The 16,059-nt window shown below is 38.2% G+C and overlaps 1 protein-coding gene across 12 annotated transcripts in view; it reads right to left on the bottom strand.

The window, feature by feature from the left end:
* Window positions 1-16,059, bottom strand: part of PTPRM (protein tyrosine phosphatase receptor type M) — a 482,484-nt gene that overhangs the window by 10,476 nt on the left and 455,949 nt on the right. For all 12 annotated transcript variants that reach the window (XM_083826617.1, XM_083826619.1, XM_083826620.1 and 9 more), the window contains 6 exons: window positions 10,961-11,077; window positions 6,666-6,820; window positions 6,246-6,381; window positions 5,455-5,604; window positions 4,819-4,992; window positions 2,569-2,700 (listed from right to left, as the gene is read on the bottom strand). In XM_083826617.1, coding sequence (XP_083682743.1) covers window positions 2,569-2,700; window positions 4,819-4,992; window positions 5,455-5,604; window positions 6,246-6,381; window positions 6,666-6,820; window positions 10,961-11,077 — 864 coding nt within the window. The remainder of the gene's footprint in view (window positions 1-2,568; window positions 2,701-4,818; window positions 4,993-5,454; window positions 5,605-6,245; window positions 6,382-6,665; window positions 6,821-10,960; window positions 11,078-16,059) is intronic.

Genomic DNA, 16,059 nt, shown 5'->3' with positions numbered 1-16,059 from the left:
TAATTTCATCTTACAAACGCCACCTGAAAATAGTAATTATGCTTTCCTTAGTGCTCAGGAAACATTACTTCTAGTTATCTAAAGATCACAAATTAACATTAGCATTATCTTGCACAGTTTTATTGTCTAATAAAACTACGATGCTTCCATCCTGGAACCAATTATCCTCTCTCTTAATAATTTAAAGATTAAAACAACACTTTGCTTGGAATTACTTGAAGCTAGACTCTGTTTTCCAATTTTTTCCATAAAAACCCTGATGATTTATTTCCAGGGATATCTAGAGCAGTTCAAGCATATAGCTTTTGCAAGCATTCTCCAAAATTAAGTATGAACTCATGAAATTTTGTTTGCTTGCAGAAGCATTGATCTCGTATTTTGAACTTTATTTCATTCGGTAAAACAGCTGTGGTCTTCATTCTGCTGCATTGCTGTTGGTGATCCAGAGCTGAGCTGACAAATCATATCTCCTCCAGATGTTGTTTTGCATTTCTTATAACACTTATTCCTCAACAAAGCCGTTTGGAAATGACTACATTTTAGGAAAACATAATCATTTACTACATCAATTAAAAAGAGAACAGAATCTGATTTGCAGGAGTTCACTTTAACACGTTAAAAACAGAATTTTCTAGTAGGAAAATCTATTTTCATTTATTTTAAAACCCCCACTTGATTCAGTCTGCTGAGCAAATTACTTTCCAAATATTGCCTAAACCTTCCACAATTTTTTATTATGAAATACACTAGTGTACAGGATAGCAGAATACAATACTGACATGCATACAGCTAATGCAAATGCCAGTGCTCACATCATTTAACATATGCACAATTTCGTACGCATCTTTCAGATACATAGGAATACTGTTCAAACAGATCTTTGAAAAATGCTTAAATGATAATAAGCAGAGCTGTTTGCCAGTGATGTTTTAGAAAGCCAAGATTTTCAAGTTCTAAAGAAATCCAAAAGCATTTAGGTCTGAGCATTTTGCATGCATGTGATGCTAGCGACTCTCTTTAAGTCAGAGTCACTGTGAAGGGTTGAATTTCATTTCCCAATAGAGCATAACAATCCACATAAATTGTAATATCTAAACAGAAATGTAAACACTTCATATATACATAAATAATAATGATAACAGTAATTATTAATAAATCTGAATGTGTGTTTTTAATAAACTCTGCCCTCTTTCCACTTCTGTTTGCTCTGAGGGTTTTGAGATTTATTCCTAATGAAAAGATTGTTACTCACATTAGAAGGAAAAGGTTTAACATACTGCAGAGGCAGGTGTATTAACTGCATATCCCAATAGCTTTTAAAAGCCTGTGAGGCTAATAAATGCTTGAAATTGCCGTGCACTATTGTAAATTCAAAACACAGCCCACAAATTAAAAGAACTCTGTTCAGCAGTCCCTAGCAGTCTGACTCCCTTGAGTCTTTCCTTATTCACTCAGAAAATAATCTTAGACTCATGAATAAAAGTTTTGTCTTTCATTTCTATTTTTCTCCCTGTAGACAGTTAAAGGCTTAAAATCAGAAATTCAGTCTTTAAAATGGTGTCTGGAATTCCTACACATTCCTTTGAAAGACAAAACTGGAGATTAGTATGTTTTTAAAACAAATTCTTCATGTTAAAAAAGAAATAAAGGAAGCAGTTTTCAAGGTATGAACAGTACTCAACCAAACTAAAAAGATTCTGGATAATATCAAGAACAAAAATGACATGGGGTCTGCTATTAAAAAAAAATTGCTCTTACTTTAACCAAAAATTAGCAAATATTTACATATTAAGGATCTAGATTACTGCCACCTTAATCCGGCAGAGGGCTAGCGCAATTCTTCGAAACCAAGGCAATTATATCTATATAAAAACTTGGAATTGCACAGTTGCATTCAGGCTCTAGGATGCTTAGTGATTAATGTTAGTGATTAAATTGCCAATCCAGTAGGTACGGTTTTCCAATTTTCTAAAGAACATGTACAGCATGCACAACTCTGTTGTAAAGTAATTACATTCCAGCATGCATTTCTTTGTCCCGTTTCCTCTTGGAAGGATGCGTAGTCTCCAATCTTGTTCAGTTCTTATCTCCTTGCTAACAGTGTAATTTTGTGTCAAACATAACACAGATTTTCAAGCTGGGAACACCGATCCCTGGTAAGCACACCAAGGTCATTGACCTGTTACAGGCAAGCTAATGAGTAGCTGTTGGTTTCTGTTTATGACTTTTGGTTATGAGTGTGTTTCAGGCTTGAGCCAGAAATCTACAACCACATGTTTTTTGTTTTTCAACAGCTCTTCCCAAAGCATGTTTTCCTATCAGAATAAATTATGGATGCACGCACTTATGTGTATGTGCATTAACATTTTGGTGGAGAAGATGTGATGCTCAGATTTATTCCTCCTTCCCTATATGTACCCGTAAGCTACAAATCAATTTTTTAGTATATTAGTATTTAATGTTATTTTATAAAACTAATTACGTCCTAAAGCTGTTCTAAAGCGCAGATGTGCTGCAATGCTGAGGCACTGGCACTTCTCTGTTGAATAGAGCAGTTTTTGGACTTACTTGTGCTGGATCCACATCATTCAGCATAACTATTGAAGTGCAGTGATAATCTAGGACCAGTCTCCAGAAATCTTTGACAGTATTTGGTAAGGGATGCTGTGTAACTATAAAGGCTGATGGTTGTTTGTAGCTCTGCAAAGAAATAACAAGAGATGGTAAGAGAAGAATGGAAAGAAAAAAAAAAAAACAACGCTGTTTAGCAGAATGCCCTTAAGAGCCCCAAAATTTTAGGACTGAAAGCATTATTTATATTTTCTATATAATTCATACATTATTTTCCATTCTTTCTGGAGATCTTACATACTTGAAAATTAATAAACTGTATCTGGGCAAAACATAACTTGTGCAGATGTTATATTTCTGAAACTTATTTTATGCCACAGGCATAGAGTAAAATCATCAGAGGATTTTGCCTCCAATGCAACCCCTACAACATTTTGAGCTACAGTTTTGGTTTGAGCTATTAATGGACAGATTAATCTTGGCCGTCTGCACAGAGCTGTTAATTTGAATGATTCCTATGAAAGGAAATATCTAGTTATTTTTCAGAAACATTGTTCAAATTCTGGTCTGTGCAACAGCAGTGAAGATACCCAGGGGATACATTTCTGTGCTCTTTGTTTTTTTTTAGTACCAGAGTATGTCATTGACTAAGCTGTTGGTGGAACTGTTAAATTGTGATTCTCATACTAGCATTTTCGGGTATGTCCTTCTCAGTGTTAAAGGCCACCGTGACCATCTGGGGCAATTGTTGGGAGGGGTTGTCATTGCCATCAAAGAGGGCAGGGAAGCCTCTACATGCATTGAACTGAAGTTGTACTGCAACAGAGGTGCAAACTGATCAGCTATTTGCATCTTTTAGAGTCCTGAAATGTTTTCAAACATTCAGATCCCGGATAATGAAAACCACGCTTGCTGCCCCTTTTACTTGAAGTGAGCTTATTTAAAGGCTCATAAATGAGGTGATCCAACTGCACCTGAGCCAGAGGTGCAGGTTTCACCTAGTGGGCGAAATGCAGCATCGTGCCTGATGGAGACTGAGAGTTTAGAGAGAGGGACAAATGTCTGCTCTTGTCCTTTAGTGCAGGTATATTTCAGGAGCCTGACCAGGGTACTTTGGGTAGAAAGCAACCCTTCCTTGGAGCCTTTTGCACAGACACACTGTTGGATCCAGCTCATTGTTTCAAGAGTAAAGAAGGCAAGTGTTTTCAAAGCAAATACGGAGGCACTGCTCTCCCTGAGCAGTACTTAATTTGCAGAACAAAACCACACTGAACTCTCTGGGAAAGAAGACACTTTAACGGCAAGATTGTAAATTTCAGATCAAGGAAGCACCATTCTAATACGAAGATACCACTGACCTATGATGAGAACCCAGAGAAGTCACTTAAACTTCTGTTCTTAGTTTCTCTAAGTAGATAAACATAAAGATAATACATTTACCTTTTCACAGGAGTGTTTTGAACTTAGGCTTATTTTAGGAAAATGCTTTGAGAACTTGGAAGGAAAGAAATGCAAAAAATGATATAAACTGTTATTACTCTAGCTTCACTTTTCAAAAAGGCCATTTACAATGTGCTCATTCTTTTCTAACCTCTGCTTTCTTGTTGTTTATGTGTGTGTGACAACCATAATTACTATAGCTCTAAATTGTCAAAGATAGGCTATAAATATCTACAGACTCTGAAGGAAGTTTAAGTGTCTTTTTACTGATATTCTATTAGCAGGATTAGAATTACTCTAGATGCATTAGGAAAAAAATCCACACACACATGAAGAGGAACCATTCATTCAAACAGAAATAAACAGAAAGACTGAAGTAATGGCTTGTGTACTATCTTGTGCTGACAGACAATTTTTTTTTGTTAATTACTGTTTAAATTAGAAACAAAGGGAACTGAAATATTGCTGCAAACCTTATTATCCCATTTAAGTGCCTTAGAGTCTTAATAGGTAACTCTTTTTTTCCTAAGCCAGATGGTTAAAAATTCAAGCACTAGGGAGAAATCTAGATACATCTAATTCATCAAAACACCCTGACTTGCTCCCTGAGCATGGCTTTGGAACCTTGGCTTTGACATAACATATGTGGGATCCTAAATGTGCTTGTGAGCTTAAAGATTTTGTGCCATGTTTTTGGAAGATGAGCTAGAAGGATTTCAGCCTTGTGCTGACTCCACTTTCTGGCATTGCTCAGTTTGGAGGGCTCCTTATTCCCTTTTAGTTATTAATGATGTAGTGGAGACTTACATCCATCAGTGCAGCATTAATGTAGTTACTGCTCTCCCCATCTATCGTTATGAGGAAAGGCAGGCATCTGTCTGGAGGCAGAACATCCATACAGCGATTCTTTTCATGATTTCGTGGCAAAAGTGCTATGCTGCAGTCTTCCACACGCAGCGTTGGAGTCACCATATTTAAAGTCTTTCAAAAAGAGTAAACAATACAACAGAAAAATTAACACAGCAGTGAAAGCATCCCCAAGTATTTAAGAATAGATCAAGTCAGCATTCAGTTTCAGCGGGAATCAATATGCAGAGAAATGAAAACACATCACAGTCAGCAGGGTTTGGAAGCAAGAATCCTGGAAGCAAACATATTTGAAAAACAACCTCAAAGATAACTGCAGAGTAACCTGCTTTCTGGAGAAAGGACAGCAGAAGAAATTGACATAATTCCTGTGAGTAAAATGAAGATTTTACTACTACCTCAATACATTTTTTTATGATTTAGCATAATTCAATAGCAATTAGTGACAAGTTATCTTTCCTTTTTTGTGGCCTTTCCCCCCCAAGGGTTGGTCTCAAATTCACTTGGTTATAAGTCAGCACTTAAGTCTTTAGTATAGCTGAAAAGTATAGCTTCTATGCACTGCTAGCCACTTACCCTAAATTCCTCTTTGATCTGGCTGGAGTTAGTCTGAGGATCCAGTTTATTCATTTCATAATAAACAGACCTAACTTGAGAAGCTGGAATAGATGTGTCCCCACAAAGACAGGCTTCCAGGATAGCATCATGGATAAATACATATTGTTCCTGGTAAAGCAATTAAAAAAATTACTGACAGAGAGAATATGCTATTAGTAATTTGGTAAATAAAAAGTAACAACTAATATGGTTGGCCCATTAATTCTTACTGACTTTACAGGCGCTGAAGCAAAACCAGAAAGAACAATAGCAATTCACAAAACTTTATCCCACTCATTTAGAAATGAATATAGAAGGATTGACTGAAACCCTTTACAATTACAAACAGAAGTGCAGTAATGTAATGAACTTGGACTGTTTCTGGTTTCCTCACTCCCTTGCACAGTTCCGTAGGTACTATTACATAACTGAGCCTCAACAAGATGTACTCCAGAATGAATCCTCTCTGGAGAGAAACCCTCTTGAGTTTCCTTTTTTTTAACAATATAATAATTTAAACCTGTTTTTAAAAACCATCTATTTTTTAAAACATTTGTAAAACTTTTTTTTTTTTTAAACACCTTGAATGCAGCATAACTGTGCCCTGGTTTGGACAGAAATTCTTCAGATTTATGTGTAAACTGTTTTCTTTTATGCGATTGAATAAACTACCTTCTGGATAGTGCTTACCACAAACAGGCTCTAGTTTTATGGGCTAGAACAATAATTTTTATTGCAAAATGTAAGGCAATATTCTAGATTAACAATACCTCTGTTTGGACCATGTTGACTCTCCGAGATCGAAGCTCTCTCACACAATTGTATATGTCTACAACACCTTCTCTTTCTGCCATATCTAGCATGATGTCAATAACAATGAAGCATCCGGTTCTGCCAGCACCAGCACTAAGTAAAAGAAGAGTACAGTTAATGTTCAGCAGTCTATCGGAAAACGTTAAATGTCAGGGTTCACCTTGCAGGTATTTGACCAGTGGGATTACTGCTGAAATGAGGCCTTGCATTCAGCCACTTGCAGGGTTTCAGAATCAGTTTTACCATTCTTTTATATTTCAGGCATTAAGTTATTTTGAGTAGAGTGGCTTCGGCAACCTGTGTGGGGACCGCATAGCACAAGAGAAGCAGAAGTATGTTCTGAGACAGCACATTGGAGGGACTTCTGCTGTGCCTACCTGCAGTGAACAACCAGAGGTCCAGCGTTTGGTGGGCTCTTGGATTTGACCTGCCGTACAAATCCCAGCAGGCCTGTTGCATGGTACGGTACACCGTGGTCTGGCCAGCCAGTGAAGTGAAATTGCCGAATTTCTCGAATCTCATGAGCACCTCTCTGTTGAAAAGACAAGGGTTGAAAAAGAAAAACAAGCTGGAATGTGTAAGAAATTGGACAAGAGACATCATAAGAATGTAACTTTTAAAGCTTGAGCCTTGCTGAGAAACATCCACCCCCCACCAATACCCATATCTGTACAAGACTGTTGGAGAGCTTTCTGATAGCTGGAAAGCAAGTTCAAAGGCTACATATCAACTGATTTCAAAGCCTTACAAGAAAATGGAGTGATTTATCACTAGATTGTTTAGAAAATTCTAGCAACGAGATTGAGGCTTATCTCTTTATTTAAGCACTAGCTTGCTTTGAAAACTGTAACCTTAAGATGCACGCCATGATCAACAAACAGGTCAACAGCAAGGCCATGAACATTTAGCACAGATGAATTTTTTTCCCCACTGCTCTCCACAGGAGTTTTGCTGCTGACTTCAGGGAACCAGAATTTCAGCATAATTTTCCTTATCTTTTGTCTCCTTCATTGTTCTGAAAGAAACAGTTGAATAGTAAAGAAAACCTTTTTGCACCTCCAGTCATAGAGGCTGGATTTGTAGACCTCCACATGCTCACTCTGCAAGTGATTTACCACAGTCTACAAGGATATGGATATGGTGAGACAGGTATGAATGAGGAGCCAATCGTATAAGTGGTTTCCCATGTGAATTTCTGGAGCAGTCTGGATATTAAAGGTGTGTATGCTAAGTATGATTTTCTTAGTGCTTGTATTTCCCCTTCCCCCTCTAAAAATGTAGCTGCCGGTATTTCATTCTCATTAGAAATCTACAGACCAGAGGCCATCATACATATTTCATAAGCAAACAGCAAAATTATGACATATCATCTCTAGGCTGGACTAAATGTCAATGATATTAATAACCAGTGGCTTATACTTTTTCTTCTTAAAGATCTATTTCCTGTCTTGATCTGGTTTGCATATAAAAGGTCTAATTTTCTTTGTGTAATAAAGTAATATAAACTCCCTAATTTATTGCTAGTATGCAAGCTGAAAGAGTCGGGGATTTTCAATGGCTGAGAAATTTTGACCATGCCAGTGCTACTTGAGTGGAGTTAGCTGTGGTGTATTTTGGAGCCTTGACAGCTCAGACTGGGCATCTGGTCAGAGTAGGGGTCTGCCCATTCTCATGTCTCATGGAAACAGTGGCACAGAAAAGCCAGCAAGGGAGAAGACAAAGAGAATGTGCAACACTGGTGTAGAATGAAGAGATCACGTCCTTGGAACAGAAATGGCCTTATATCCTAAAGAACAATTTTAAAACATATGAAAGCTCAGGAACAGACAAAGTAATTTGTATTTTAGGATTGGTTAACAAACACATTCAAATACAATTTGGTTTCTGTATTTTGGGGATTTTAGTGTGTGTTATTTAACAAAATTTTTTTGCTAATGTTAAGTATGGCCTCCAAGTCTGTAAATACCTGTGCACAGGTGAGCTATCCATGTCCCAAACACTTTTATATTGCCCACAACAACTGCCCACAACCCCCCAAGAAACAAAGATCCCATACAAAAAAACAAAAAACCAAAAAGCCATGACATGGCTATATAAATCAAGGACTGAAAAGAATACCCTACTACAAAAATCATCATGCTGTAGACAGTCTTGATTTTCAAGCAATTCACAAAATACAAAATGCCCATCCAAAATAATGTGCACAGCTGTTGCACAGATCAGAATATGTCCTGTGTGTCTTGTGCATTAGTTTTGAAAATGCTGTCTGTCATGTTGACTGCATTTTTGTCTATCATTGTTGGTAACGCTCAGCTACTTAGAAAAGATTTTGCATATAGGGTACTTTTATAATGAGTTTGCTTATTATACCTACAAAAGAATGATTTTCATGTCTGTAGCTTCCCTGCTGGTTTCAAAACCCAAAATAGCAGCACAACTGCATGAATCATAAAAGCATATGCTCTGCTTGGAAAGATCATATTTTTCACTTTTTCTTTCAGCTGAAACAAACAGAAAATGGTGTACATTGCTAACAAACCCTAGGATGTTAAAAAATGTAGATCTTAATCCAACAAATACTTATGGTGCTGTTGTATGTTACTACTTGGGTAATTCATCTGTGTTAACTGTTGTGCTGTAATTTCAAATGAACTGCTTATGTGCACAATGTAAAGCACATCTAGGAAGTGTTCCCCAGAATCGGAGTATAAATTCATGTTCAGTTTTCTTAGTATTATTCCCCTACGCCTCTATAATTAATAAATAGCTATTTGAAAAATAAAAATAAGAAAACCAATCAATTTATCTCCAAACTAATCAACTGAAATTGTATTTTAGAAGCAGGTATAAGAACGTCAATCCAAAAATATGAAAGGTGGTCAGAAGGGACCTCTGGAGGTCTCCAGTCCAACTTCCTGCTCAGAATGGGTCTTTGGCCAACATTAGAACAGGCCACCAGTGGCTCTGTCTAGCTAAGCTCTGAAGACATACAAGAATGATGATTCCAAAACATTTCTGGGTAATTTGCACTGCACTACCCTCCTCCTGAAGTTAAAAAGTGTGAAAAAATATGGAAAGCAAAATAAAAACAAATGTACTTTACTTAAACCACGCTAACACTGCTTTCTGAGGCTTGCTAAAAAACTAACAACTATTAAAAAGCAGTGTCTAAGTGAAATCTTTTCAGATAGAGATTTTTTTTTTATAGAAATAAAATGTTTAGTGTCTTTTATCTCTATCTGTTTTAATGCACTTATTCAAGACAGTTTGGTTACGATCAACTGTAAAATCCTTTAGGTCTTTTTTCCCAGTCCTAGTTAAGAAGTGAAAAGCTAACATCAAAGCATGGCTTAAAATTTGCAGAATAGAAATCAACGAGTGCCTCATCTACTTCAAAGTATAGCCACTCTTTCTCATCTATTTATTAAAAATATCTAAATGCAAGGAAACAACAGACTTGAGTGAATTCAATGTACAATATGTATAGCGGTAAACATGATACAATATTTCAGCTCATTCAAACTGCATAATTCTATTATCATTACCCTTGGGTTGCTGTACTGATGCATATTTAAGTATTAGATTGAAGAATAAAACAGGACAAAAACCTTCTTCCTTTGTTACTGTGAATGTATGTATGTACAGAGACCCTGTTGGGCCATCTTGTTGGCAGTTTCATCTATCTGGCTGCAGGATTCTTTGATGCTAAAGATTAAGTTCTTCAGCACCACAACTGAATATTATTTCATCATTAGAGAGAAGCAGTATATCCCAGGTACTGCAATGAAATCAAAGGGAGTTTTCTAATATAGTTACTTGAAAGTTTACTCATGTAGACACTGAGGCAACATTACTTCAGTATGCCATCTGGAATATCAAGTCTTCTAAAGAGGCCATTTCCGCCTTGTTCTGCAACTCAGATATGTCTTGATACATACAATCAAAACACTTCTGTTCTTTAATGAAACTTGTAAATAAAAAGGCTGAATTGACACAAAATGCAAAATATTCTTCCACATGAAGTAACCCGGCTTGTTTTCACTTTCAGCAGGTACCCTATTTGTTAATTGTATATTGTCCATACATTATAAGCTGTTTGAGAGAGCTGTAAGATCTATGAAGCGTCAAACAAATACATGACGTTATTCTAATAAATAGCAATACCAAATGCTGATTGGAACTGTATATAAAGATGGATTCTGCATTACAAATGAATTTGCCTCGAGGACATATTACTTTGTTTCAGAAACGTCTCACTGTTGGCCAGGAACACTCTGGTCCAACAGATCACCGTATTCACAACCATGGACTTCTGAATAATGGTGCATGTAGCCTCTGGTACAGACAAAAAATGATTGTGGTGAACATAAGATGGGAAAACAGCACGAATGTGTTTTAAAATTGATTGCTGGAAGGGAGGCTTCGATTTTTCCTACACAAGGAACATCACTTTTCTAACTCAGGCAGGGGCCAAGAGTGATGGAAAAACGCAGAGAAGTGGCTGCATTTAACGAAAAAAACAGTCTACCATAAGAGGGCGCTAGGCGTTTACCCAAAAAATAGCTACGGAAACGGATGTCAGGTACAAATAGAACTTACCCATGTTGAATATGTATCTAAGTTACTTCGGCAGATACCACAGTGCTTAAGAAAAATGAATTTCGAAACTTACCTTTTCTACCGCAAATGTTCGAATCACATATTCAGCGAGGAGTTCTGTTTCTATTAGGGTAACTTTAATGTCTTTATATATCTCTGTGTCATCTGGCCAGTATTTGCAGCATTTAACCTTTAAAAAAATACAAAAAAAAATAATTAAGGATCATTTATTTTAGAAGGTTCATACTGAATCTGTTCTGTATTCTTTGCAGTGATATATGTTTTAAAATACAATCATATGCAAAACAGTCACACTTTCTACATGTGGAAATGATTCATGTTTAAGGGACATTAACTCGTTTTTTAAGACAGCATTTTTGTGTTGCAGGTGAGATTTGTGCTGCGGTTATTAAAGTACGGTGAATTTGTACTGTGCACAAGAAATACTTACACTGTGCGTAACTCAGATAAAGAAACTGTTAATTTCCCATGCTTTCCAACTGAGGGTGCGTCGAGGGTGTACATGTAGAGGGACGCATTTTTCCCCCGTCTCTGGTTTTTGATTTGTTTCAAAAATACCTCATGCCTTCTAAAATGAAAATGTGTTTTTAAGAAAGGAAGGATCTCCTCTACCGTCAGAGAAGTATCTGTTTGCTCAGCTTAAATTTCCGAAGGACCTGTTGAGAGGTCAAATGGCAAAACTCTACACATGAAGTCAAGAGATGAGTTTTATGTCTGGGCTTTAAAACCAATTTGCTAGATGACCCCAAACACTGTTGGTGGGATTCATCTCACTTAGCTCAAATTAGGAGTAGGATGAATGCCTTCTAGAAGTGCCTTTATTTTTGTTAACTATGAGAAGAGTCTAGTCAACTGCCTTAGCCTAGGTGTTTGGCTTGATGGCTAATATTAGGTGAGATGACCTCCTTTCCCACCTACTGATTTCAGTTGGCTTCTGGAGCTGCGTGCTCTTGGCAACCTTACCCTGGGATATGGAGATCACAGAATCACAGAATCACAGAAAGGTTTGGGTTGGAAGGGACCTTAAAGATCATCCAGTTCCAAACCCCCTGCCATGGGCAGGAACACCTCCCACCAGACCAGGTTGCCCAAAGCCCCATCCAGCCTGGCCTTGAACACCTCCAGGGAATAGGGCATCCACAGCTTCTCTGGGAAACCTGTGCCAGTGCTTCAACACCCTCTGAGTAAGGAATTTCTTCTTTATATCTAATCTAAAACTACCATTTTTTTAGTTTAAAACCATTGCCCCTCGTCCTATCACTCCACTCCCTGACAAAGAGTCCCTCCCCAGCTTTGCTGTAGGCCCCCTTTAGGTACTGGAAGGCTGCTATAAAGTCTCCCTGGAGCCTTCTCCTCTCCAGGCTGAACAATCCCAGCTCCCTCAGCCTGTCTTTGTAAGAGAGGTGCTCCAGCCCTCTGATCATCTTCATGGCCCTCCTCTGGACTTGGTCTAGTAGGTCCATGTCCTCCTTGTGCTGGGGACCCTAGAGCTGAACGCAGTGCTCCAGGTGGGGTCTCACAAGAGCAGAGCAGAGGGGCAGAATCACCTCCCTTGAGCTGCTGGCCATGTTTCTTTTGATGCAGCCTAGGATATGGTTGGCTTTCTGGGCTGCAAACGCCCACTGCTGTCTCATATTCAGTTTTTCATCCACCAATACCTCTAACTCCATGTCACAGATGGAAAGAAGGTGGCTTTTACAAAACGTATTTAAGATTTTCTGCACCCTGGTGTGGTCTAGATGAGATGAACTTCACAATATTTGGCATATTCAAAAAGGAAACATGGATTGTGTTATTGTCTAAAGTGGGTAGTTGTGGGGATTGTATATTTCAATGCAGCTAGCTGACACAGTTAAGAATATTCTTTTCCTTCTCATTTGGGTGGACAAGGTGGTGGGTGGGGAAGCTAACACATTGCTTTCTTATCTGTTTTATTCTGCTGTATCACGGTAATAGATATGTTATCACTGCATCTGGCCATTGTCCAGTAGTGCAGTATGGGCTAGGAGTAGCATCTGTTACACATCTGCTGCGTGCAGCGTTTTCTCTCTCTTTCTCACTGAAGGGAAAATTTAAAACTGATCTTTCAATACATGTAAATCCACAGGTTTGCTTAAATATACACTTAAATTTGTTGGGTCAAAACACAAACTTCAAATTTTGAATGGAAAACTGGCACAAGAAAACAAAAAATTAAACTTCACAACTGTTAGAACATTTCTCAAACCCCTTTTCATGCCAAAATATTCAGATTATTATCATGCTCAGTCACGAGTAGAAGGTAAAACTGAAGTATGCACATATAAGCATAGTGAAAATTGTAAAGCATGATTCAAATGATTTATTTATACCAAATCCAGGTTCAGTATATAAAGGATTATGCAGCCAAACCTTGTCCTGTCGGGCAGAAGAAAGTGCTTCATCACAAATAGTTTCTAGTGACATAGCTGATCATCACCTATAACCCTTCTTTAGTGTCTGGACAGCAAACAGGCAACATCAGCTGATAACCTCAGAAGTCTGTCAGGGCAAAGTAGTTCTGACCCTTTTTCTGACTCGTTAGCAGGATAAAATTTAAATCCAAATAAAACTGTGTGAAGGGATAGAAGAACACAACCCCACATCAGGATCCTTCCCAGGTAAAAAGAGTTCAGCACAACGCTCTGGTTGTGAGGCCTGGCTCTCAGCCACAGAACTGCACAAGCATCCTAACAGCTTATTCCTGCTTACAGAGCTGATGGAAAGCTCCTTGAGAGCACATCTGAAGTTCAGGCAGCTATAAGAAGGTTTTTATTTATTTCTCTATGTTTGTCTTCAGACCCAGTAACCACATTAGTATTGGCTACAATAAATAAATAAATACATGTTTTTTCTTCACATTTCATCTGGTATTCAGCACAGTTGCAGGACAATTTGCAAACACCAGGTTATACTATGCTTTCCATAGGGAGAGGCTTGAAGGTGGGACACTGGAAAAGTCTTCACAGTGCTCAGCACTCCTGTACCAAGGGCAAGCTACTCCCTCCACCACGCTCAACGGCACAAAACCAGGCAGGGCATCAGTTTGCAGAAGATCGTTTCCATCAGCCAAGGCCCCTTGTCACACTGAGGGACAATCCCTAAACCTCAGGATTGCTGGCAAATGTGTGTTCACCTCCAAAGCACATCGACCAGCGATAAGCAATGAATAACCATTTTAAAAGCATTAAATGTTGCTGCAAGCAGTTTCTTAGCTGCTACTGCTATCTATTGTTGCGTCTACTTGATATTTATTCAGATCTTATCCTGTTTAGACGTATTTCCAAAAACTCTCCAATAGAAGCTAAGTGAAACACACTGAATGTTCATTGTTTTGTTTGTATTGTTAAAAGAATCCAGACAATTGGCATTGTTCAAATCCCTTAGGCCAGCAAACTGAGCCTTTACGGTCGCTGTCGGGAACTCTCTGAAATGGGGCTTTCCCACCTATGACTAAAGATGAGTTTTTTTACTCTGCACGCAGAATAAGGCCACTCATGCTGCCTCTGGCCTGGAGCAGCCCACTGAGCACCCCATCTCTGGACCAAATTTCCTCTTCCTGCCTGCTCAGTTATCCTTTCCATAGGTGGAACATGAACCACGCAAACACGGCCAACACACGTACGGAGGAAACAGCTGCTGCGGTGATCCTGGTAACAGCACTACTCATCAGCACGTCTTTCTGTTGCTAACTTTAGCCTTGTTTCTTTCTGATGGGTGCCTGCCATCCTCAAACAATTCCAGTTTAGTAAAATAAACAATCAGGGGAAAGAAAAAACACCCTGGCTGAATTAAATTGCTCAGCCTTGAAGGAAAACATGCCTGTTTCTAACTTGGTAAGTCTAGACAGTCTGGATTATGACTAAGAACCGGGAACATTTGGAAAGACCAATTTAGAAAAGCACAGTAGTCCCCACCTTCTTATGCCTCAACTGCTGGATTTGTTTCCCGTTTTTTTAAATTTTATTTAAGATGATCCAATGGAATAATTAGGGAAGCACTGGGGGGATGTTGCACAGAAGTTATAGACTCGTTCAGCTTGTGCCCGTAGGGGATATTATACTCTGCAGCACAGGGGATTTGGGGCACAGAGCAGACTGGAGCAGAGCAGAAGGATCCATGACAACACAATTTCCTGAAAACTCTCCCAAGTGGAATAGGGGCTGTAACAGCTGTGGGAAAGGTGCCAGAGCCGCAGTCGTAGCCACAGACCAACACTAACTGATTCACTCACTGTGAGGAAAAAAACAACAACTTTTTTCTTCCCCCCTTTTTTTAAAAAAAAAAAAAAAAATTGAGCTTTTTTCCTACTTTTGGTTTTGGCTCTTGTTCTGCAATGCTGCTGCACGTGCTGTGCTTTAGACATGGGAACTCTATGGACTCCTGATGAGCCAAAAGTTAAGTAAATGCTTAAAGACCAGTTTCCTATCCCCTCCAGGGCTTCTCAAATAAATACGAAAGGGTCTTAAAGAAACATGTAGATTAAATAGTGTAAACTGAAATCACACTTATAAATGTTTATTGGACCAGGGCTTTTGTTTGTACAAGGGAAGACAATTGCAACAAAATAGAATATGGTTTTATTCATCAAGTATGAGAAACATTGCTGGCAACATATGTTTGTTCATTTTTTCTTTTTAGCACAGCTTTAGCTACTGTGTCTTGATGAATCTCTTTCCCTTTTTATAAACATTTGGTACATATTTTACAAAAAAACTACTAACAGAAGGTTTAGCTAAATAATTGATACATGAATCCAAACCTGAATATTAAATGCATTAGATATTTTTTTCCACACAGTTGCTATCATAACAGTAAATACCGGCCACAAAGTAGAAAACATAATTTTGAAATCTCATCTGAGCAGAACTATAATTGAGAGTTTGTTCAGATACACCCCACATTTACATCCTAACATGTTGCCAAAAAATACAGATGTTCATCACAAGATGAGATAAAAAGGGTGATTGCCAGAGACATAATGAAAATGCTCTGATTTAATCTATTCATCCCAAGGTACACTGTCCAATTGTTCCAAACATGTTTATTTTACTAATAATTTGAGAAATTTGGAGAATATGATTATCTTCTTTGACCTGCCCCTCCCCCCCCCAAATCCCCCAGCAAAATTGT

This window comes from Anser anser, assembly GCF_964211835.1.
Source record: "Anser anser genome assembly, chromosome: 2".
NCBI classification, from domain to species: domain Eukaryota; kingdom Metazoa; phylum Chordata; class Aves; order Anseriformes; family Anatidae; genus Anser; species Anser anser.
This window is presented reverse-complemented; position numbering and strand designations above follow the sequence as displayed.